We start from the raw sequence: 26,105 nt of genomic DNA, 5'->3' as shown, positions 1-26,105 counted from the left end.
ATTTGAGACTTGAGAGGGCCGATTGAAGTTAGAGGGGTTTGGACTTTGGACCATTAACACCATGTTTGGCAGCATGAAATCTTTTCCCATGGAAAAATAGTTTATAGTTTTTTTCCAATGAAATTTTTTAGCCCCCCCCCCCCCCTCTCCGCCCCCTCCCCCAATGACCAATGCATACAAAGTGTAAATTGGTCCGCCCCCCAAGTGTAAATTCCTGGCTCCGCCCCTGCCTGTAGATGATCTTTTCAGGAGATATTTTTTTCGCTCCCCCCTAGGATTATGCAACGCCCTGGTCACGTGAATCGTAGGCAGACCTAAGCCCTTTTTTACGTCAAATCACCTGAACAGTGGGGCGCATAATCCTACAGCCAGGCGAAAAAATCATCCCCCCCCCCCCTCCCAAAAAAAAGATTATTTTCCATAATTTTTTTTCCGCATATCCAAACAAAGATTCCCTTTTCGGAACCATTAATATTCCATTTCCCAGCGCTGACATCTCATCGGTGAACCCGCTCCTTCCTTTTGTCCTCCACCCACGCTTCCGATAACAAAAACTTTTTCAATTTTCATACCCGTAACCCGACCATCTGAAAAGGGTGTGCCATTCCCAATTTGAACCCTTATATTTCTCTCTCTCTCTCTCTCTCTCCACAGTCTTAGAAATCCTCTGATTCTTCCTTCCCGTTCTAACATCAAGATCTTCATGGAGGAAGAGCAGAGGGACAAAAAGGTAATATTGCTTCTTCTTTATTTGCATTGATTTTGTCTTTTAACGTGTAAGGATAATGATGCATTAGGGTTAGGGTTTTTTGTTCATTTTTTTCTTACCAAATTTGTTTATTTTATTTCCCATTCAATCTCAGATCTGTTTTTCGAATATTTTTTATTTGGAATGCACTTGATGGAATTGTGTAATTCATTATCCTTTTAATTGATTTGCCGCCCTTTATTTTTCCGCCAATTACTTTTACAATCTTTTAGAAGGGGATCTGTTGTTTGAATCTTTTTATTTGGAATGAACTTGATAGAATTGTGTTAATTCTTTTTATTATGATGTATGTGGGGTGGGTTAAAATTTAGTTTTTATGTAGTTATGGGTTATGCATTTTTTAGGGTAGTGGGTGTTAGTTGTTGATAATGCGTCTTGTAAGTTGGTAAATGGATTGATGATGTGTGACTAACTTTGTTCTTGTATTTCAATGAAAATGGCAGAGAAGAAAATTTTACAGAAACAATTTTAGGAGAGTCATGGTTCCTCTCGAATTGCTCGAATCAACCTCTCTCCTCTTTGTTTATTTGTTTTATGGCCAATTAGGCACGTAACATTTTCCTTTTAATTGCTTGCACTTTGTCTTTCCATCCATTACTTACTCAATTTTTCAGGTGTCTGTTGATGAGAAGGGGATATGTTCTTTCAGTCTTTTTATTTGGAATGAAGTTGATGGAATTGTATTAATTCCTTTTCCTTTTGATTGCTTGCTTGCTCTTTGTCTTTCAGCTCATTACTTTCCCAATTTTTCAGGTATCAATTGATCACAAGGGGATTGAGTGCACTATCTCATGTGGAATGGTCAACGATTTTGGGCTCTGCGCAATATGCTTGGAGAGGATACCTCTTCAAGAAACTGCCCTTGTAAAAGGTTGCGAGCATGCTTACTGGTTTGTCTAAAAATCTCTATCTTATTTTTGTCTAACAATCTTTATGTGATCATTGGTTGATAATAGATGGCAATCTATCACATTGTTTTGGCTTATGGATTTTCTTATTTCTCGTGAACATCAAATATAGATGTAGATGTGAATTGATGAAAAAAAGGAAATATAAATAAAAAATGTGAAGTAATCTTGAGTGTTTTCTTTGGTGAATCTTATCATCCTCTTTGAATGGAAATAACTTGGGCCTACTTGTTTTGACTATTTAGGAGCTCATCTAATCAAGGGTACTACACTTCTCATCACTGTGATTGCAGTGTGAAAAGTAAATCGCAGAGGACTTTTGATATCAGTTTTCCCACCTTAACATTCCCCTTTAGGATCCGTTTGGATGCCGGGAGGAGAGTGGCTGATAGGGCATAGACAAGGAAAGTGATAAATGGGAATCCGAAAATTTTCTCATTCGACTGGTTGTTTGACCCACAGGAAAAGGGAAAGGGAAAGGGAGGAATATTCTAGAGAGAAAGAATCTTTCCTTCTTGGTGAAAATCTCTGTAATAAGTTAAATTAACGTATCAGAGGAGTTGCAAATCAGTGATTTCAGACGAAAATCTAGCCTTTTGGCTGGAAATTTCTGTAACCGACATTGAGCTTTCTTTTTTGAGCTTTCTGAAATTATCAAGTTTTCTTTTTTAAGCTTTCTGGAATTAATCATCTTTTTTTTTAGTGTTGTTTTTCGTTCAGCTTGCTGAAATGAACCATCTTCTTTATTGACCTTTTTTTTTTAATTTTTATGAAGTTTCCAAAATCCCTGTTTTAGGAGGAGGGGCTCTCGATATTTGAAACATTTAAAGCAAAACCCTTCTTTTAGAATGTGTTTTTGCTTCTGTTGAAGATACTCGAACCTCACCGAGGTGGATCTTTTTTTTTGAAGATGCTCCAATACCCACATTGCTGCCATTAGTCCAGAGAGAGCGGGAGGGATTGTCTGTTTTGAAGTTACTCCAAAACCCATGTTGCTGGAAGTAGGCTAGAGAGAGAGAGATAGAGGAAGGAGGGAGTGGATTTCCCTCTTTCCCTCTTGTTTTAAGAGGAAAATAAATGAGGTAACAGTTGGCGCCAACTCAGCTGACATGGGTTCTACAAGAAACGTTGCAAATATTGAAAAACCATTTCCCCAGTCAACTGAACACATTTACATCTTTCAAAAAAGAAAAAGTCAACTGAACACATTCTCAACCACTTTTGGGGAAAAAGAGTGTTTTCACTTTACTTTCTATTCTACGATTTACCCAGTATAAATCAATTAGTTTAAAAAGAAAATCAATTAGTTTCAGTTTGTATTATGTTGGGATTTTATGACACTTTATGTGGCCTTGCAAGACAATTTTATTGGCGTCAATCTTAATTTTCTTTTGTTTCTCTTTTATACACCATTTGTATCATGGGATTGCTTAAAAGCTATGATTTGTGGACACGTACACAAGTGTCGCGTGTCGACATTGATATGGAGTGTTGGGCACCGCAAACCCCCAAAATCTAAAAACTAGGACACAGCTAAAATAGAAAGTATATCTAATCATAATTTGTTGATATGGATTCATGTGTCGAGTTTCAACATGGATATGAGTTGCCCGACATACCAACATCCAAAAATCTAGAAACGGTGACACGTACATGCACATAAAATTATTGATTATTACACAAATACATGTCAACACACCCATATTAACTCCAACACTCCTAGCTCGAAATGGAAATCTTAAAGAAGGATTGGAAGAAATTCAAAGCCGATGCAAGAAAGAACATAGACGAATTTTTTCTCCTAACTGGTTCGAGGAACATTAAAAGAACCTGTGTCCTGAAATACAAACTACCGTTTTTCAAGGAGGCATTCCTAGAAAAAAGAGAGGAAAAGAGATTGCGGTGGATAGCCCAATAAAGGGAGAGAGTGGGGGCTGAGGAAGTTCCCTATGCGAATCTGTCGATCTTTCGAACTAAAGAGAAGGCCAGTTCATGGGATGTATCGGCAGACCTCCTGTTTTTAGGGGACATGTTTGGGACTTGGCAGGATGATCGATTGGTTAAGGAAAATGAAAAGGAAAAGGAAGAGGTCAAAAGTCAGAGCTAGAAAAAGGATGAGTCCCCTGACCCCAACCCTTAGAGAACCTCTCCTTCTCCTATTTTTCTTGTAGTTAAGGTTTTAGTCTTTTGCGTTTCCCTCTTTTGCTTCCTGGTTTTTTGGCCTTCTGATGTGAGTCTTTGATGGGATCTCAATAAGTCTTTTGATGGTTTTTGGAATTGTTCGGTCTTGCTTTAAGGCTTTAAGAGGTGAAGGAGTTATTAGAATTTAGAGATGGTTCTTTAGTATCCTGAAGGAATGGTTGTTTAGATGGTTCATTATATTCTCAGGTTGTGCGGTGTTTGCTGGGGCTTAGTTTATTGGGTGGCTTCTTTGTACTTGATTACGGGATTTTGTTAGGGTTAGGGGGTCCCGGCAACTCTATCTCGAACAACAATTCTAATCGGAAGATAGTAAAGGATCATCTGAGTGGGCTTTAGGAACTTTGTTCTTCGCTGCTTTAGATGTTTTTTCTTTCATGTTCTGAGGTAATTGAAGAGCAAACTGAGTGTATGAAACGATGCAGATGCTCGACTTGTTTCGAGCCACTTATTTCCTTGCTTCAGCTGAAGGGAGCCCTTGGTATAGTATGTCTTCTTGTGGAAGAAGTTGATGGAGAATAGGATTCATGGGACATAATGCTTTGTTTCGGGTTGGTTCTTTGAAGGAGAGGTTCTCAAGATTCCTGCTGAAGATTGCTAATGTGTTATAGTCTGGCTGTGTTAAAGATTGTCCAGGAAGTTGGGCAGATAGCATTTTTTGCTTTTGTTTAAGGTTCCCCTTTCTGCAGATTGGAGCTTGTTTCGATGTTCCTTCATGCTTGTGATCACGGGGGACTCCTGGTCCCTCTTTTATGTAATTGTAAGTATGAAAATATATATAAATGTCAATCTAAAAAAAAAAAAAACTTAGCCGCCCTCCACCTCCTCATTTAGCCGTGTAATTACCCCTATATTTTAGCACCCCCTCATCACAAATTTCTTAAAATACAGCCACAATCTTTCATATTTCTGTAGCCGAAATTCTTTGCAATACATCCCTAAAAGTCTCTTGTTTTAGCCGCGACCTTCCAATGGAAATTTCTGTTAGCCGCAACCCGCCTATGTGAGCAGAAACTTCACAAGCCAATCTACCACTCTTCACTCCAATCAAACCTTCTTGTTTGACCGACTCACCCCTTATACATCATAGCCACTCCTTTATTCGCTCCCGTAAAACCCAAAGCATCCCACTCCATCTCCGCCTTAACCAATTCCCCTTATCCTCATTTCTTTCCCAAACAAAACTCCACTACCTCTGCTCATGAACCCCACCCTCACCTTTGATATTAACCCCATTTCTTCCCTAAGATCCTATTGTACGGAACATAAATTGGCATCAAAGCTCCTGCTATGGTACCCTACATCAGTAAACCCTTTTTGATTATCGATGAGGACCATTTCCTGCTTGATCATCCCTGTGTTGGGTTGCCTACCTTTTTGGCCGGTCCTAATCACGAGCCTAGTGATTGGATCTGACATGCCATAGGCCGCATTGAATAACTTATGCAGTCGTGGACCAACAAGTCCTTAAAGTGTATTAAAGGTGAAACAAACACAAGAACTTGAAGCCAATGCATGGTGATAAGCAGTTGACTGCAGATTCTAATCGATAAGGGTTTTTTATTTTATTGGCAAAGATATTCATTAATGTGAAATGATCGAGATGGTCTATACAAGAGCACATAGAGAGAGGGGAAAGTTACAAGCCAATAAAATAAAACAGCCCCTTCAGCTCATTAGAGACGCCATCCCTATCTAGCCAATCGGCTTCGCTATTAGCCAACCTCTTCACGTGCCGATAAGAAATCTGTGAGCCTCCCACTCTCTCTTGAATCTCATCAAAGAAGCAAGCAAATCTCCGGGGAAAAGAATGGGAGCCACCAAGCCAATAAATCACATTGAGAGAGTCCCCTTCCACCACTATGTTATCCAAGGCTTCTCTCTCAAGGAGCTTGATCTCCTGATAAGCAGCTTGCACTTCCGCTTTGCTAGAGTCTGCAATTCCAATAGGACTCACAAAGGACCATAACACTGAACGCGCTTCATCCGTCAAAAGTCTTGTAATTCCTAAAGTACCAGGGTTCCCCAAGCTTGAACCATCAAAGTTTAAGTGTTAAAAACCCGGGGCGAGTGGCTTCCAAACTTGCACAGGTTTTATACATCCTTTTATTTAGTTTATTATTAGTTTTATGATGTTTAACGGCATATTATTCCTTCTAAGTTGTGATTTTTTTTTTTTTTAAAATTTACCAGTCTTTTAAATTGAATGTTTCCTCCTTACTGATCTCATTTTTTTGTTAAATATTAGAAAAGTAAATTATGATTAATGAAAATATTATTTTTGAGTTCTAAAATAATTTTAGAAGGATGGATTAATTGATATCATTGGGGGCAGGGGTGTTCTGCTCGCTTGAAAAGAACATGAATGGTGGAGTTTGGAAGAGACGAATGAGCTATAGTTCTCTTTCTCCCTCTCTTTTTCTTTGGCTACTTGTTGATTTCTGTAAATAAATCGCATCATTCTTGTGCTGGCTTTACTTCCTTTTCCATTTCTCTTGGATCATCAAATTTTGTCCCCAAAGCGAGGTTTCGTTTACTCTTGCTTCGGCCATGAAAAATCGAGGACAATTAATCTAGCATCAAGTGGTTGTCTTTTTTTAGGATCTCGCTCAGCAAGTGGCTGCCTATTGTAGATGGTTGAAGCGAGGTTTCGTTTACTCTTGCTTCGGCCATGAAAAATCGAGGACAATTAATCCAGCATCAAGTGGTCGTCTTTTTTTAAGATTCAGCAAGTGGCAGCACTATTGTAGATGGTTGAAGCCTTGCGTAGGGAGCAACCTTGTGATGGTCATGTGTCGAGAAGCAATCGACTGTTGCAACCTGAGAATGTGCTGGAGCCTGGAAGAAGACTTTGATGAAGAACATGAAGAAGAGCATTTCAGTGGCATTTTGTTGGAAGACAATGGAATCAATACTTTTTAGGAGGCTGATGAGGGGCATCACAACCCTACATCTCATGTTGAGGGGCGTGGAAGAGGAGGATAAAAAATCACACGGAAAGGGGTCCATACAGGAGGTTGTACTATGACTAAAAAAAGGGGTGAAGCTCAATGTGCTGAAGTTTAATGGTAAAATGCATCCTAAGACTTTCCTCGATTGGGTGATGACTGTAGATACTTTTTTTTTGAGTAACAAGGCATGCTGGAGCCTCGTGCAACGGCGGGAGCCTTGTGCACTGGGCTGCCCTTTTTTATTTTATTTTTAACAAGGCATGCTGGCAAGTCGGATAGTAGCTTTTGTTAAAGCAAAATTAAAAGGGTTGTGGCTATATGGTGGCAACGGTCTAGTCTTTCGTTCTTGTAAGGAAATCGAGCCTTCGAACTTAGTAGCGTATGAAAATAAAATATAAGGGAAAATTCTCTCCCCTCATTTGCAAGAAAAATCTGTTCGATAGGTCCCAAACCTTCGTCAAAAGGACACGACAGTAGAAGAATACCTATGATTTGTGGACACGTGGCTTTTTAGTGTCGACACTGACACGGCTGTGGACACGTGTCGACACGCATTCAGACACGTCCACTGAATTTTCCTAGGCTTTTCTGTGTGACTTTTTAATTTACAGTGTCTTTTAACTTTTTTAACCTCTTAATATACTGTGTGCCAGGCTTGTCTCTGTCATTGTACATTTTATTCACTGTAAATTTCTTTTTAACTTTTTACTGTGAAAAGCAGAGATATGATGTGATGGGACCAGCTGTCAATACACCTTACACTTTATTTATTTACTGTGAAAAGCATTTGTCTTTATAACTTTTTAAATTTTATTTACTGTGAAATACAGATAAGAGGGTTTCTTTTTATATTTTATTTACTGTTAAATGTAGACTTATGAGGTGACAGGTTATCTGTTACCTGAGACAGACAGCACCTGACAGATAGAATCTGTCAACATGAATACATTAAAGTGAGGATAGTACCTTCCAAGGATGTATTTACACTTTCGTGGTGGAACAAGGATGACAGTCCTTAGATTCAGGAAAAAATTGCCATATGGGGACAAAAAATAGCCGAAATAGTGAACCGGTACCACTGCTTTTCAAACTTGTGAAATGGGTCAATTTCAATTTTCCTAACATTGTGTTTTACCTAAATACCCCTCAGGCTTGTTTTCTTCATTTTAAAAAGGAAATTTGGTCAAATGGGGACAAAAAATAGCTGAAATAGTGAAATGGGGACACCAATTTTTAAAGCTTGTGAAATGGGTCCATTTCACTTTTCCTGACATTGTTTTTTACCTAAATACTCCTTCATCCAAAAAAGACACAGTAAACAATATAACCTTTTCTCTTCCTTTTTCCACCCACCACATTTACCGCCCCTCTCCCTTCACCAATCTCCATTAACGTCTGAAACGAAAGAAATGGATAAAAATGTTAGTTTTTTTGTTCTGTTAGGGTTTGTGCTTTAATATCTTCTCATTAATGTATTTGATAACCCTGTCTTTTATATGGTGTATAAGGGTGTATAAGGGTTATTAATGTTTGATGACCCTGCTGATAGAGTTGCTACCATTGACTTGAACCCTTTATAGGCACTTCATAACAAGCATGTAGAGGAACAATGGTTTATGAGCGTGGTAATCTCTTATTTGTACTTGATAAGGGTTATCTAAGGGATAATCCAAAAAAAATCCCTTGTTTTTTGGCCTTGATAATCCCTTAGAAAACCCTCATTTAGGTACTGAAGTCCATAACCCTATTATTAGACTTGAGAACCCATTCTGTCCAATTGAAACACCCTAGATAAGCCCTATTTAGCCACAACATTATAGCCTATTTTAGAGACTCGAAGTTTATGTTAGAGAGTTTAGAACCCCTGTGTAAAATTCTAGAAAAATGCCCGAATCAATGGTTTCTCTTCTTTTACACTATGATGGGCATTTGAAGGATGAAGTTTCTTGGGAATATGTCGGGAGGAGGAAGACATTGCTATCGGTTAGCCGCCGAATCAATTTTAAAGAATTTGAAGCTGCAATCCAAAGAAGAATTGGTATAATAGAAAGGCATGTTTTATTATCGATAAAATGTCGATACGTTATTGATCCATATATAATCACTTTAATCGACGTCGATGATGATGATGGCCTCCAAACAATGTTGAGGATGTTTGACAAAGACATGTTCAATTCTGTGATGATATACATAACGAAAACTATAAGTGACAACGGTATTAATTCATTGAATCCGTCAATGCTTCCCCCAAACAATGTTTGTATGAATAGAACCTCTATTAATCCTGACATTCCATCTACTTCGATTCCGCTCCAAAAATATCCACGCGAACGGGAAAATGTTAAACTTTGCCCGCGTTTTGAAGTTGACTTGCAAAAAGACCACGAAAGTGAATTTGATGGAAGATATGTAAGTGAAGAGATACTTGATACCAGTATAAGAGGTGCTCCTGGAGAACTCAGCCTAAGGTATTTTAGTTCTTTTTTAATCTTTCAAGACTTCCATATTTCAAATTATGAATTAATCATATGGATCGAGCCTGATTATATATTGCCGAACTATGCAGGTCTCGATTTAACTTAAACGAAACATTAGCAAATGGTTTGCATGCTAACCATGTTACCGGAGGTATAGATGAGTTACAAAATGTTCGAGATCTTGAACTTGACTTCAATAATGTTTTTGAAGATGGTTTCCGTGTAAGGGGTTTAGATTCGGTAGAAGGAAAAAATGATGATGATAATGATGATGATGATGAGGAGGAGGAGCAGGAGGATGATCATCATAGAAACATCGGTATTAGTCCAACTGCTCAGCCTATCATAGTAGGTTATCCTATCAAAGGGGGTACTCCTATCAGAGGTGGTACTCAATCGGTTCTGACTAACACTAGTCTGCCAAAGGAAGTAGATGGCATGTTTGTTGGAGCCCATGAGGTAGAAGCTGACCAGTCAACGGTTGGGGCAATGTTTTCTGACATGAGATACTTCAAGAAGGTTGCTCAAGAATATGCTATTCGACAAAGATTCATTTTTGTGAAGTCAAAGGGAACACGAAAAAAGTATTACGTTCGATGCAAGGAAGATGGTTGCAAATGGCGTATAACGGGTGTGAATCGTATGACCTTCGTGGTAGTGAAGTTGCTCGTTGCCGACCATACGTGTACAACTAAAATAAGGGGTAATGATCACCCTCTTGTTACAACAACTTGGGTAGCTGAGTTATGTTTACGTTTATTCGCTCGCCCAGAAGACGTCCGTACAAGGATCATAAGAGAATATATCGAGATGCACTAGGGTATAACTATAAGCTATTGGAAAAGCGTACGATGCGATGAACATCATACTTGAGATTAAGTGTGGGAATGTCGATGACTCCTACCGCAAAATGCCTGCATTTGCAGTTGAGATCATGAGCAGAAATCCTGGAAGCTACATGCGTGTTTTTCGACATAGAGATTTACGTCCAAGGGGAGATAAATTTGCTCGCTTATTCTGGATATTTTTTTTTTTGAAAGATGATAATTTTGTTGATACTATGGAAGTTACATTGGGGACCAGAGGTCTCAACTTGCAATACACAAAATCAATTAAGGATGGCCAGGAGCATACTCCTAGACCAGCTAAAACCAACGAAGAAAATCTACTAATTCATCCGCTACAATGAGGGCCACCCATCCATGCTCGGCCAACCTGCCGATAACCCTCTCCAGATGTAACAGAATTGAACTGGAACAAAATGATGACTTGACAACCCCATTACGTTGTAACCCTTTCCAGACTTAACAGGGAAGAACTGGAAATGAGCATACATGATAACCCCATTTCCATATTTTATAACCCTATTTTAATATTCAGTAACCCTATTTGGATGGACTTGATAACTCTCTCCAGATGTATCAGAATTGAACTGGAACAAAATGATGACTTGACAACCCCATTTCCATATTTGGTAACCCATGTTCATATTACATAAACCCATTTAGATGGACTTGATAACCCTTTCCAGAAGTAACAGGGAAGTACTGGAACAAAATTATGAGTTCATAACGCCATTATGATTTTAATAATCTCATTTTAATATTAGATAACCCAATTGTTCACAATGTTTATCCCCAGTTTAATATATGATCACCCAAATTGTAATGACTTGATAGCCCTTCCAGGAGACCAACCAAAAAACAGAAAAGAACTGGAACAGTAGGGTAACTTCTCCAAAAAATTTATAAATTCATATGAGTACCCTTTCAGTTTCGAGTACAACCAAAGTTTACAAAATAACAAAAAAATTTATCAAAGCGTCGGAGTACATAAAAAAATTCATACACAACTTCTCCCGCAGAGAAGCCCACACCCTTCCGTGAAGAAGGGAGCTTGACAAGGTATGCCCGACCTTGTGAGTATGGGTGCAGAAGGTCCAATAGTAGTTTCGTCGAGGTTTTGTCTTACGACGGGAGGTTTTTTACAACTTCTTCTATTGTGACTAAGTTGTCGACATCGGGTGCACTTGTAATGTAATCCACCTTTCAACTCGCGATCCGTTCTTCTAGTACGTGGCCTTCCAGGCGGTCGCTTTACAAGCGGTGGTAATATCGTCATCAATGGTTCGGGACTTTCATGCCATTGCGTCCGATCTAGTGTTGGGTGCACAACCTCAGCATACGTATCTCGATACCTCTCTACATGAAAGCATTCATCGCAGTAATCGTACGCATCAAATTCTGTGACGTTAATGGCTTCATTGCATGTCCACACAGAAGTCCGTATGCTTGGAAGGCACGACAACGACACGTTCGAGTTATCAAATCTACGGAATCTGTAGTTTCAAGGGAATTTACTTCAAATTCATGATTTCCTACTCGATATGGTGTATATTGCAGCTCTCTCCCCTTGCTAACTTCATACATTCTTCTGCTAAATCAGTCAACTTTGGGTGCCAACTACGACTCAATCTCTGACGCTGCTGAATGAGTTGAGTAGTCTGATATCTAGTGTGCTCTACCAATGAGGCAATCGGCAATTTTCTGGCATCCTTCAAGACAACATTGAAGCACTCCGATCTATTCATAGTCAATACATCATACCTATCCCCCTTGAAATAAAAACTAGCCCAGTTTTCGTTCGGAATGTTATTTATCCACTTGTGTGCACGTTCATTCTTTGCCTTAATCTTCTCCATTCTTTCTTTGAAAACACTCTCTCAATGTCCGTGCGGCTCTCCAGAACAATCTCTCAAGTAGAAGATCTTTGAAGTCGGAGCAAAAGTTGGCGGCGAGGTGACGCATGCAATAACTATAATGACAATTGGGAAATACTGTAGGTACTGCCTGCAACAACCCCTTCCGCCGATCGGAGTATAAAGTGAATGGATATAAACCATTGTTACCATCGACACCGATTGCAATCAATAAGATTCCTAGATATTTTCTTCGCAGATGTGTCCCATCCACCAAAACTATAGGTCTTATTGTTCGAAAAGAACGTATGCAGGGACCAAATGTCCAGAATAAGCGAGCAAATTTATCATCTCCCCTTGGACGTAAATCTCTATGTCGAAAAACATGCATGTAGCTTCTAGGATTTCTGCTCATAATCTCAACTGCAAATGCAGGCAATATGCGGTAAGAGTCCTCGATATTCCCACACTTAATCTCAAGTATGATGTTCATCGCATTGTACGCTTTCCAATAGCTTATGGTTATACCCCAGTGCATCTTGATATATTCTCTTATGATCCTTGTACGCACGTCTTCTGGGCGAGCGAATAAACGTAAACATGTCTCAGCTACCCAAGCTGCTGTAACAAGAGGACGATCATTGCCCTTTATTTTAGTTGTACACGTATGGTCGGCAACAAACAACTTCACTACCACGAAGGTCATACTATTCACAACCGTTATATGCCATTTGCAACCATCTTCCTTGCATCGAACGTAATACTTTTTGCGTGTTGCCTTTTGACTTCACGAAAATGAATCTCTGTCGAATAGCATATTCTCGAGCAACCTTCTTTAAATATCTCATGTCAGAAAACATTGCCCCAACCGTTAACTGGTCAAATTGTAAATTATCAGCTTCTACCTCATGGGCTCTAACAAACATGCCATCTGCTTCCTTTGGCAGACTAGTGTCAGTCAGAACCGATTGAGTACCACCTCTGATAAGATAACCTACTTTGATAGGCTGAGCGGTTGGACTAACACAAATGTTTCCATGATGATCATCCTCATCCTTCTCCTCCTCATCATCATCATAATAATAATTATCATCATGATTTCTTTCTTTTATTGAATCTAAACCCCTTATACGGAATACATCTTCAAAAACATTATTGAAGTCCAGTTCACGATCTCGAACATTTTGTAACTCATCTATACCTCCGGTAACATGGTTGGCATGCAAACCACTTGCCAATGTTTTGTTTAAGTGAAATCGAGACCTAATTTGTTTTCCATTTGAAAAAAAAAAATCGAGACTTGCATAGATCGGCAATATGTAATCAGGCTCGATCCATATGATTAATTCATAATTTGAAATATGTAAGTCTTGAAAGATTACCAAAGAACTAAAATACCTTAGGCTGAGTTCTCCTGGAGCACCTCCTATACTGGTATCAAGGATCTCTTCACTTACATATCTCCCATCAAATTCACTTTTGTAGTATTTTTGCAAGTCCACTTCAAAACGCGGGCGAAGTTTGACATTTTCCCATTCGTGTGGACATTTTTGGAGCGGAATCGAAATAGATGAAATGTCAGGATTAATAGAGGGTCTACTAATACAAACATTGTTTGGGGGAAGCATTGACAGATTCAATGAATTAATACCATTGTCACTTACGGTTTTCGTTATGTATATCATCACAGAATTGAATGTTTTTGTCAAACATCCTCAACATTGTTTGGATTCCATCATCATCATCAACGTCGATTAAAGTGATTATATATGGATTAACAACGTATCGACATTTTATTGATAATAAAACATGCCTTTTTATTATACCAATTTTTCTTTGGATTGCAGCTTGAAATTCTTCGAAATTGATTTGGCGGCTAACCGATAACAATGTCTTCCTCCCTCCTACATATTCCCAAGAAACTTTATCATTCAAATGTTCATCATAGTGTAAATGAAGAGAAACCATTGATTCGGGCATTTTTCTCGAATTTTACACAGGGGTTCTAAACTATAAAGTTGTGGCTAAATGGGGCTTATCTAGGGTGTTTTCAATTGGACAGAATGGGTTCTCAAGTTTAATAATAGGGTTATGGACTTCAGTTCCTAAATGGGGGTTTTCTAAGGGATTATCAAGGCCAAAAGAAGGGATTATTTTTTGGATTATCTCTTAGATAACCCTTATCACGTACAAATAAGAGATCACCACGTTCCTAAACCACTGTTCATATACATGCTTGTTATGAAGTGCCTATCAAGGGTTCAAGCCAATGGTAGCAACTCTATCAGCAGGGTCATCAAACACTAATAACCCTTATACACCCTTATACATCATATAAAATACAGGGTTATCAAATACATTAATGAGAAGATGTTAAAGCACAAAACCTAATAGGACAAAACAAAACTAACCTTTTGCTCCATTTCTTTCGTTTCAGGCATTAATGGGGATTGTTGAAGGGAGAGGGGCAGTAAATGTGGTGGGTGGAAAAAGGAAGAGAAAAGGTTTTATTGTTTACAGTGTCTTTTTTGGATGGAGGGGTATTTAGGTAAAAAACAATGTCAGGAAAAGTGAAATAGACCCATTTCACAAGTTTAAAACTGGTGTCCCCATTTCACTATTTCAGCTATTTTTTGTCCCCATTTGACCAAATTTCCTTAGATTCAATTGGACACTACATTCAGGGAAATGATATCAGCACAACCATATTTTGATATTTTCACAGACCATCTTGTCTTCTAGTATTTAAAGACTAGTGAAATAATATCAGCACAACTATATTTTGATATTTTCATAGACCATCTTGTCTTTTAGTATTTAAAGAGTTGTGAAAAGGTTATCTACATTTCCCAAAAGCTCTCACAAGACAATTAAAGAAGAAAAGACGGCTGGGTTTGTGGAAATATCAAAATATGGGTGTGCTCTGATACCATTTCCCTAGATTTAAGATATTGGAATATGAGTGCAAAAGGAAATTATCATATTTTTTTAATACCCCTTTTCTATGGTTTTTTTTCCTAGAAGGAAAACCCTCTTTTAGTATCCTTCCTCCTAAATTCATAATTTTAGTGTTGGCACTGGTTTTTAATATATGTGTATGTAGCTGTGTCCCTGTTTCTACATTTTGAAGGGTTGCTGTGTCCGACACTCCGTGTCCGTGTCAACACGCGACACCCGTGTCCGTGTCCACAAATCATAGAAGAATACACAGATGCATTAAAAACCATGCATCTGCGAATGGGTTGGCTGAATCCGAAGAGATTGCCGCTTATCGGTATTTGTTGGGTTTGAAGTTGTAGATTAGGGAACATCTGATCTCTACTCTCTTTTGTTCTTGATCTTGATTATCTTTCGTTTCTCTCGTTCTCTTGACTGTTATGGATTCACATCTTTGGTATTAGAGCTAGGCTGGCATCATCCACAGACTGACAGGCAGATCGAGGTGACTGACCGAACTTTGGGAAATCTATTAAGGCGTCTACTTGCACATGGATCAATACTAATGACTTCTTAGCACGTCCACCCTGATCCTTTTTCTCAATGGAGTCAAGTCTTTGTCAAGCAGGGGATAATGATGGGGAATTGGGGACTCTCCTTCACAAGAATCAAGTAGTTAAATAGGAAAATATGTCCCATCATTAATGTTAAAAGGGTCTTTAAATTATAGTCTTAGATTGTTATTTGAGTCCTTTTAAGTGATAGTTGGTACTAGAGTCTTTTTGTTATAAAATTGCTTCAATCACTTGAGTGAATTCATCATAAAAGTGGGGCCCATAAAGTGTTACAAAAACTTCAAATGTTCTTTTTCTATTAGAGTTCTTGACTTATTTGAAGCCCATGTTAAAGTTGTCCAGAGTCCTAGTTTATATGGAGATATGTTTTAAGAGTCATTCATATTAAAGAGATAATGTTTTAGTCATAGACCAAGCTGCGTATGCATATAATGCTAGTGCTAATTGCTCTACGGGTCGTTCAACTTTTGTGATTGCCAAATGGTAGGTCTCCTAATCATGTCCCGGACTTACCTTCTCTGCCTACTAACATGTATGTTGGTGATGATGCTGAAGCGTATGCTGATCACGTTCATCAATTACATAAGGAACTGAAGAACCATCAATGCTAGTAATGATCAATACAAGGAGAGGTTTGACATGAGAAGGGGCAAGGAATATGAGGTTGGGCGATCAAGTTATGGTTTAATTGTGAAAGGAGAGATTCCCATAGAGCACTTATCATAAGCTGAAGGCTAAAATGTTTGGGCCATGCAAGATTGTGAAGAAGGTTGAACCAATGCATGCATGTAGGAGTTCCTAACATATTAGAATATCAGTCACATCTTTAATATTGCCGATCTATATGATTATCCAGATCATGATGAGAGTTATCACATGATGGATCTTTGCCCATGTTGGTGATCTCCCAGGGAAGCCGACAGACCAGATTGAATACATTTTAGATTCCGAGTCTATCTTCACTACAATCAGTGTTGTGGGGAAGGTTCTTGTAAAGTTTAAGGGCAACCCCCTCCCCCTCCCAATTGAGAACACGTGGGTCCTGTTACGAGATCTGCTGGAGCTTGATGCTGCTCTCTTTCAGTAGTATCAGTAATACAACTCTACAGAGTCAAGTTCTCAAAATACATATATTCATTAGGCATAACTTAAGAGAATGATTAATATACCCCTTAACTTCATAGAACTGATAATAAACTCAATAAAAGGATGTAGATAACTCCCTAACGTTTGGGATCTAAAGCCAAGTACTCATCACCATCAATCGGATTCAAGTTCTTTTTTTGTGTCTCCTTTCACGTACTTTGAAGGCATGTACTTGCATCAATTCCCCCAGGTGATGTTTAAATGAGACGACCAACTAGGGTTCTCATTCTCCCTCTTGTTTGCTTTGGCTTCTTGTTGTTGATTTCTTTAAATACATTGACATAATTCTTGTGCTGATTTTACTTGCTTTTCCATTTCTCTTGGTTGTTTCATGAACCCTTGCCCAAATTTTCTCTCGTGGTTAGTTCGTGGTAAGGTTATGCCATCATGCCCTTGCTTTGATGACCCGCGGGTCACCCAAAATGAGTTGTCATCATTAACTCCCATTTTGTGTGGCTTTCAACCTGACATAAGTCATTTTATGGGGTTTCTCATCAAAATTTTTGTGGCATTTTCTCTTGCCTTTTCCCAACCCAAACCTACCAAATACTAATAGGGCCTTGTCTACGTCATACAGAGCTCAAATCGTGAGACAATCTTGGCCATCTGTTCTTTATCGAGTTGGCCCTATTACCATTTTGAGCCGTACTCCATCAACACACACAGTCGCAAATTTCTCTTATACTTCTGAAAATATCGCAATACGTTGCAAATTTTTGATCATTTTCCAAAAAAAAAAAAAAATTGCAAATTTTTGATAAAACAACAAAATCTTTATTGTGCTTTTAGATTCTGAAAAATCATCGAGATATGTATTTTTTACTGCAAAGTATCACTAAAATATCACAATAAATTCATGATATTAATTGTTTTCCTAATTTTGTTCTTAATTTTTAAATTTTATTTATTATTAATCGTTTATTTTTCCAATTTTCCATGATATAAAATTATAATCTCAAAAATAATTTTTTTAATATTATCCCGAGATACACCCTTCCGGAAGAATTCCCAAGACATTTGTTCTTATCAAATCAAGATTGCCAGATCACACCACCAAGCAGTGTAAGCTATCGTAGTTGTGTTAATTCATTTCAGATTGCTTGTTTATCTACATTATCATTGTTTCTAAGAGTGAATTACATGAGAATAAGATATTGACAAATTATAATCTAAAGAATTCCAGCTTCATGAGTTGGTATATGAAGCTCTCAACACAAGTAAAAATATGAAGCTTACAATCGCTGGAAAAGGGCTGACAAGTTGACTATGATTTATATGCTCCGATCCATGATTGAAAACCTAGCTAAAGTATGAGAAGTATAGCTTTGCTAAAGAATTAATGATTGCTTTGAAAATAGTTTTTTGGGATATGTCTGTCAGACTAGAATGTTGATGGTCCAGTACTTCAATGGGAAGATGCTTGAGGAAACATTTGTTAAGGATCACCATAACGAGATGATTATTCTCGTGGAGGACCTTAAAGTGCGTGGATACACTATATCATAAGACTTCCTTGTGGTGGGTATTCACTTCCACCGTTTTGAAAACGTTCCCTATGCCTTTCTCACGATCAGAATGGAAAATTGACTCAAGTATCACTTCTTGATGGAAGAACACTGTATAAACCCGCAAGGAAAAGCAAAACTAGGTTTGTGTCTCAGAGTTTGCTAGAAAAATAATGATATGTGATACTAAGGGGAAGATGAGTCAAAATGATAGGTAAAACACTAAGAAGTTTGATTGTAAACCAATTGACAAGAGGAAGTCCAGATGTCGCTATTATTGCAAGTTTAGGCACCTTAGAGCGGAATGTTCACAATAAAGGGTGAAGAAACCAAGGTTGGATGTTTAAGGAACTTTGATGTCAAGAAAGTGTGGATTGAGGGCGATTCACTTAGAACAATATCTTGGCTGAAGAATGAGAGCATCCATCCTTGGAGATTCATAGGACTCCTCTGTGACATGGATAAGTGGTTTGGGGCTTACTAGGACATCTCCTTTACCCACATCTATCGGTAAAGAAATGCTAATCTGATAAATTAGCAAAATCCAAGAATCTTATATGTACTAAGGGTGTGGGATGACATGCCCAATTTGTGGGGCCATAGACCCCTTTGTTTTTTTCCTATTCATTTGTGTTGTTTGATTTTCTGTTTAATTAATAAAATTATCTGTTCAAAAAAAAGTAATAAAGCACGAAAACCAAGAGACTACTACTTTGTATGCACATAATCTCTAGTAGCTTTTGTGTCTGCCAATTCTAGGTGGTTCGACTATGGTTGCACTCCTCACATGTCAATGCACAAGGGTGGTTTCAGCGACCTAAAAAAGTTAAAAAGGTGAGCGATTTATCTATATGAGTACTGTCGTGACAATGGAAGTGGTCGGAATCTAAATGTGCGTGCTAAGATTTCTAGATGGATAACAACTCTACCTAAAGGATACTTGGTTGGTACACACTGACTATGTGGAAGAATCTTCTTTTTGTTCCCAAATTATATATTCATTTATAATTAAATTTGCTAAGTTATGGATGAACTTACGAAGGGTATCTAGGACGAGGTGTCGTGGTGTATGTTATTTGCAGATGACATAGTATTAATTGATGAAACCAAAGCAGGAGTTAAAGCTAAGTTAGAGTTATGGAGAACTACTTTGGAATCCAAAGGTTTTAGACTGAGCAGGACTAAGACAATGTATATGGAGTGCAACTTTAGTAATGTAAGGAGGCAGGGTGAGGATGTAGTAAATATGACTGAACAGGAGGTACCTAAGAGAGATATCTTTCGCTATCTTGGTTCAATCCTACATAAGGAGAGATTGAAGAGGATGTTAACCACAAAATAAGAGCAGGTTGGTTGAAGTGGAAGCATGCTTCAAGAGTTATGTGCGATCGTAAAATACCTACCAAGTTGAAGGGAAAGTTATATAAGACAGCTGTGAGGCCAGCCGCCAGCCATGCTGTACGGCTCAGAATGTTGGGCCACCAAGAAGCAGCATGTGCATAAGATGAGTGTAGCAGAGATGCGAATGCTTAGATGGATGTGCTGCCACACAAGGTTAGATCAAATTAAAAATGAAGACATCCGTAAAAAGGTGGGGATGGCAGTGTGGCACCAATTGAGAAGAAGATGAGAGAGCACAGCTTAAGATCGTTTGGGCATATCCAACATGGGACTTTGGATGCTCCAAAGAAGAAGCGACTCATGCCAAGTTGATGGAGTAAAAAGAGGTAGGGGCAGACAGAAAACAACTTGGGTAGAAACAATGATGAAAGACTTGAGGGCTAGGAACATAATAGAGAACATTACCCTGGATAGGATAGAATGGAAGAAAATGATCTATGCAGACGAACCCAACTAGTGTCAAGATTAGACTTTTAGTCAATTTGAGCCAGGAAGATCCTTTCACCTTCTTCATGAAAATTTCCTAAAGGATTCATTAGCCGACCCCAACTAGTTTGGGACAAAGGCTTAGTTGAGTTGAGTTGAGTATAATTAAATTTGCTAGGTAGTAGTTAGGGCTGCAACTTGGGTCGGGTTTTACCCTACCCACATCGACCCGACCCAGAAATAACATGGGTCGGGTTTAGAAATCATGGGTCTTGGGTAGGGTTGGGTTTTAAATTGGAAAACCTGACTCAATCTTGGGTAGGGCCGGGTTTAAAGAAAAAAAAACCAGAAACCGAAAACCTGACCCGACTCATATGGGTGAACTGTGACCTTCTTAAATATCTCTTGAAAAAAAGAGAAAATTATTTTCCATTATATTGATACAATTGTTTTCATTGAAGTGATCATGTCTGTTATGTGAAAATATAGTGTCCTTAAATTTAACACTTGATGACATAAACTTAGAGATTTTTGGTGTGAAGATTTGTTTTATTTTTTTCTACGATCTTTAAAATTAGTCACTATCCTTCGCTAAAAAAATGAAAACCCGACCCGACCTGACCCGAGAAACTATCTTGGGTAGGGTCGGGTTTACGAATCTCGGGTTTTCCTGTAAAAAATTCGACCCGTCCCAGCTCGAGATAATTCTTGGGTAGCGTAGGGTTTTGGAAAACCCGACCCCCCGACCCGAGTTGCACCCCTAGTAGTAGTAGTTATCGAGATGAGGCACTTTGTACTTATTGCATATTTAATTAATGGGCTTTAGAAAATTGTTATGTACAATTTTTTCTGGAAATAAATTGAATTTTTCAGCTTATATCGTTGTGCCATGTTGTGATAATGGATTGATTGAAAGCATTCATGAGAACTCTAGAACTAAAGGAAAGAAAGCCTTTAATCAAATATGATAACTTGAAATTAAAACGCTGCATCAGAAAAAAGATTTCTTGCATATACCTGTGACACCTTAGATTGGGTACCTTTGGAAGGGTAGAATGGAAAGACTAAACTACCATTCAAGAAAAAAAAAGAATGGAAAGACTAATTGATGTGGGTGTTACCATAAGAATCACATGAGAAGACTTGGGTCTATGTAAATCCTGTTATATGGAAAAGATGAGTTGGAGGATACCTTTTGGGAAACCTGAATGATCCAAGGAATTGCTTCACATTATGTAGTTTAATGTTCGAGGACCCTTTACTACACTGATTAGAAAGAACCACTCCTATTTTGTCACCTCCCTAGATGACTTGACTAGATACATTTGTCTACCTCATCAATGGTAAATTTGACGCCATAGAAAATTTCTAGGAATATAAACTTGATTTTGGAAACCAGTTAGATAAGAAGATTAAGGTACTTGGGGATGGCACCATTGGTGAATATATGTCATACTTATGATTCATTGGTCAAGTAACATGATATTATTCACCAAATCGTCATGCCATGTACTCTCCTCAACAAAATTTTGTTGTCGACAGGAGGAATAGAACATTATTAGACATGGCCAGATTGATGATGACACATCCTTATCTCCCTATGAAATTTTGTGGGGAGCCATTGCTTAACTGAAATAATAGTTTCTAACCATTTTCATATGTATCTTTCAAAATTTAAGTACATCTTAAAACTAGTTTCTAACCATCTTCAGTCATGTGCACTCGTTCCTCGTGCCTTCTAAAGATGCACAAGCCTTTGTGCTTGTTCCAATGAAGTACTTTGAAGAGTTGGGGGAGTTTGATGTAAGGGAGTTGGTGGCAGTGGGACTTATAGAGTAATAGAAGCATGTTGGGAGCGTCATTAGAGCGGTTCCCGTCTCTCTGGGTCGCGCTCCCTTGAAGCTCCTTCCTAAGGAGCGCCGAATCGAGGTTCCGAGGTGGGAGCGGCACTCCGAGAGAAGGTTTCTGCTTCGAAGATAGATACCCACGTCAGATGGAGGAAATGAATTCCATCATGAAAAATGAGGTTTTTACATTAGTGGAACCACCTCAAGACTGAAAACGATAGGTTGTAAGTGGATTTTTAAGTAGAAAGTCTAATGAAACAATTGGAAAATACAAATGGGACTTAGCAAAAGGCTATATTCAAAAAGAAGGAATAGACTTTAGATACTGTCTCACCCATGGTAAAGTTTACATTATTAGGATTTTGGTAGCTCTTTATAGCCTACTTTGACTATGAGCTCAATTGAATGCCTGTTAAGAGAACTTTTTTTAATTTTTTTAAATGGAGACTTGCAAGAGGAAGCTTACATGACTTAATGATAGGGTTTCATTGATAAAGGAAATGAATTTAACACAAGCTGATTGTAGAAATCATTTCTGACATGGAACAAGCTCCTAGGCAAGAAATCCTTTTCCATAGAGCCATGGAAAGTTTTAATTTTTGAAAGACAAAAAGTTATCATTGTATATATACAGAGTTGTATTTTTTTTTATGTGGACTATATTCTGATTGCTGTTAGCGATATGGATCTATTATTTGAAACTAAAACATGGTTATCACAATTATTTGAAATGAAAGACCTAGGTGAGGCTTCATGCATTACGGGCATTAAAATACGTAGGGATAGACCTAACCAAATGCTGACTAACAAGAAATTTATTTTGATGCTTACTAAAAATGCTTTGTAATGGAAGGGGAAAAACTTATGGATATTCCCATTTTATTGGCAAAAAGACTCAATAAAGAGTAGTGTGCAAAAACTACTGAGGAAATAGCATATGTGGAAAATGTTCCATACACTTCAATTGTAGGAAGTCTATTGTATGTGATTCTATATAAGCAACAAAAACTTATGGATATGCCCATTTCATTGGCAAAAAGACTCAATAAAGAGTAGTGTGCAAAAACTACTGAGGAAATAGCATACGTGGAAAATGTTCCGTACACTTCAACTATAGGAAGTCTAATATATGTGATGCTATATAAGCAATCTAACCTCTGCTTTCCATTGGTAATGGTTCGTAGAAAGCCAAGACTGTTACACTAGAAAGTTTCTAAACGTGTACCCAGATACCTTAAAGCTACCTAGCAGTAAGGATACACAGTGGGTTTTAGAGGAGTGGAACTAAAGCTACTGGGATATTTTGATGTAGATTGCAAGGAGTCCTCTTTGAATGAAAATCTACCACCCGATATATTTTCACATTTGGTGGAGCTGCTATATCCTGGCGTAGCAACAAGCAATCCTCAGTGACTCAATCATGCGGAAACTGAATATGTAGCTGCTACAGAGACAAGAAAAGAAGCATTAAGTTGAAAAATTTATGGGGAGACTTAAAAGGTTGTGGAACCTGTCGTGGAACCTGTTAGAGTATGTTGTGATAATCAAGCAATGACATTTATCATTAAAGAGTGAAAGACACATAAGAAATTGAAGCATATACAAGGGATACGATCTGCGTCACTACATTCGTGGTGAAGTAACTGAGACAGAATATTAAAATTACGTTCATACCAACTTACGTCATGCTAGCAGATTTATTTGAAACCCATTCAAAGAATATGGGTCTTAGCAAGACAATTTTATTATAAATTTATAATTCATCTTAGTTCTCTCTTTTTTATACTATTGCACATAATCTGTATTATGGAATTGTTTAAAATCCTCTTAGCAGTTTAGACCTCTATGTTAACCGTAAGGTTTCAGGATGCATACTAACCGAATTATGCCATGACAAGTCCATGGAACACATTGTGTAGTGGTGATAAGACCATGAGGGTGGAATATTAGCCCCTATAAGTGGTACTTAAACAAATCCGCTCAGGGCTGTTTGAAGGGATCAGCTCCTGAAGATTGTTAATCTTCTGTGATTGACAAAAATACGTGAATATGTATCTAGGTGCATCTCAATGCAGGCAACACTAATTTACAACATGTGAAAACATACGCTTGTTTGTTGGAAATTCATCGGAAGAATGGGCACTTTTCCCAACCAAGGAGCAATTTGAATTGAGGAAGTCTAGAAATAATAATATAAATTTTGGTAATTTCAGTGCTTGTTTGTTTCCTGGATACATGTGAGGGTACTAGATACTGCAACGATTTTCTGCGGGGGTCTGCCAAGTTCCAAAATCTTAGGATACAAATACAAAAGCATCCATTCGTGTGATGTGTTCATGTGAGATTGTTAATTTGATCCAAGGGTTTTGCTAAGGGAGCTTAAATTGGAGTAATTTGTTCGAATTAAACCTTGTATCCATTGGTCAGATAGTTCGATATCAATCATTGGATACTGTGAACCCTTCTATTTTTATTTATTTGAAATCTAAAGCTCCCGTGGAAGATAGGGTTTTACTATTGTTATAAAGAGGGACATTCTGAATTGACCATATCTGAAATCTAAAGCTCCCGTGGAAGATAGGGTTTTACTATTGTTATAAAGAGGGACATTCTGAATTGGCCATATCTGAAATCTGATGATTATTTGGGTTAATCTCAATCATCTGATGTGAGAGTTGGTCTGTTTTCTGTGACCTTGAGGTAAAAAGTTCTCATGGATACTTGGGGTTTAGTATGGTCATTGTGAGAAACACTTTGAACGGATTTGATCAATTATCTGATGGCTGGTGAGATTAATCCCAGCCATCAAATTTAAAAGTGATTAGATTTTAAGATCCAAATGTCGGATCTAATTAAAATGGTTAAGGCTTGTTTTGGTTGCCTTTGATCTGAAATCGTATGGTTGGATTTGATTCTACTTTGGACACATTGAGCAAATCCTAATTTGATTAGTTAGTCCTTTCCTCATTGGTCCTGCATCACCTACGTTTATCTTCACTATACAAGGTCTCTCATTCATTTTGATTGATAGGTACATTGTAGTTATTTTTACCCATTTACTTGCTCCCTTGTTTTATTCATTGATTACTTTTGAAGTAGTACATAAATCATTCTCATGTCTTGTCCATGCATCAGCAATTCAAAAAAGAAGAAGAAGCAAATGCTTTGAAAAGCTTGATTATTAAAGTCTATCTTTGCTATAATATGTATACAGATGCTAGCTGATACAAAAGAATGGTATGAGGGATTTATACAATTATACTTAACTGCCATTCAGAAAAAAAATTGTACTCAAGTTTCAGATGGATCTACCATTGGGATATTAATTGCTGCCTCTTTTGTGATTGTTGACTATGTAGTGTGACATGCATCCTGGTTTGGGCCACATATAACCAGAATCCCTCTTGCCCTCAGTGTAAGCTTCCATTTCAGTTTCTCAACATTCATCGTTCACTCGATGGCTGGTATGACTATGACTTGCTCTTTTTTGTTAAAGAAGTTTGAAAATAAGCTATAACATGGCCTTTCTACTAAAATGAAATGTTATTATATGTGCAGCATTCATGATTATATGTTTGAGGAGAGTGTTTGCTTGCTTCTTAGAGCCTCGTGGTTCGTGCCATTGACATTTGAGACTCACGAAGAAGTGCATGAAGAACAAGAAGATTTGTTCTACCCTTATGAGGATGCCACTGATGATTTAGACGAAGTTTACTTTAGTAGTTCATCGAGTCTTCGTATTGGTAACCGGAGGTGGGGAGACAATGGTTTTGTTAGGGGAGGGCGTAAGGAAGCAAGGCCCATCAATCGAGAAAATTTTCGAGATGGTGGTGCTAGTTCATCATCTCGTGGCCATGAGAATAAAGAAGTAGCAAAAGATGTGACCGGGCGAAGGGCGAAGAGGGCCATGAAGCGTGAAGCTGCTGACAAGGCAGCTGCCGCCAAGCACCAGCAACACTTGCTAAGGCTCGGACGAAAATGATCTATCTCCCCTGTAAATAAATCTACATGGAGGTTAATGACCCTTTGTAAAAATTCAATACTATTGGTTTCCTTTGCCAGGTCATTGTGAAATATGACACTAGGTAGGTAGATGGGGCCTTGTTATTATGTTGTTTTTAGATATTGTCACTTCTCTGTCGCTGCTCTGGTTTCTGTTTATGCATCTCTTTACTTTTTACATGAATGAATGTATAGTGAAGTACTGTAGGTAATTGTTCAGATATTGGTTAGATTTAATTCCATAGGAACATTGATTTGGGACTC

The 26,105-nt window shown here is 38.1% G+C and overlaps 1 protein-coding gene across 1 annotated transcript; it reads left to right on the top strand.

The window, feature by feature from the left end:
* The first annotated feature begins 468 nt into the window (after positions 1–468).
* LOC143889360 (uncharacterized) lies at positions 469–26,105 on the top strand. Its single transcript, XM_077393563.1, has 4 exons — positions 469–730; positions 1,523–1,659; positions 25,199–25,303; positions 25,398–26,105. Exons 1-4 carry the CDS (start codon positions 704–706, stop codon positions 25,819–25,821), a joined length of 693 nt encoding a protein of 230 aa, XP_077249678.1. The 5' UTR covers positions 469–703; the 3' UTR covers positions 25,822–26,105.

Source organism: Tasmannia lanceolata, unplaced genomic scaffold (assembly GCF_043159265.1).
Source record: "Tasmannia lanceolata isolate RefF3 unplaced genomic scaffold, GAP_Taslan_0.1 ptg000002l, whole genome shotgun sequence".
Classification (NCBI taxonomy): Eukaryota; Viridiplantae; Streptophyta; class Magnoliopsida; order Canellales; family Winteraceae; genus Tasmannia; species Tasmannia lanceolata.
Note: the sequence above shows the minus strand (reverse complement) of the source record. Positions and strands in the feature narration are given on the sequence as shown.

What these genes read in the sequence shown, in the direction of transcription:
- LOC143889360 (XM_077393563.1), top strand. Translation starts at nt 704, where the DNA reads ATGGAGGAAGAGCAGAGGGACAAAAAG. An exon ending in AAGAGCAGAGGGACAAAAAG is followed by an intron (nt 731 to 1,522) that starts GTAATATTGCTT and finishes CCAATTTTTCAG; the next exon opens with GTATCAATTGATCACAAGGG. An exon ending in CATCGTTCACTCGATGGCTG is followed by an intron (nt 25,304 to 25,397) that starts GTATGACTATGA and finishes TTATATGTGCAG; the next exon opens with CATTCATGATTATATGTTTG.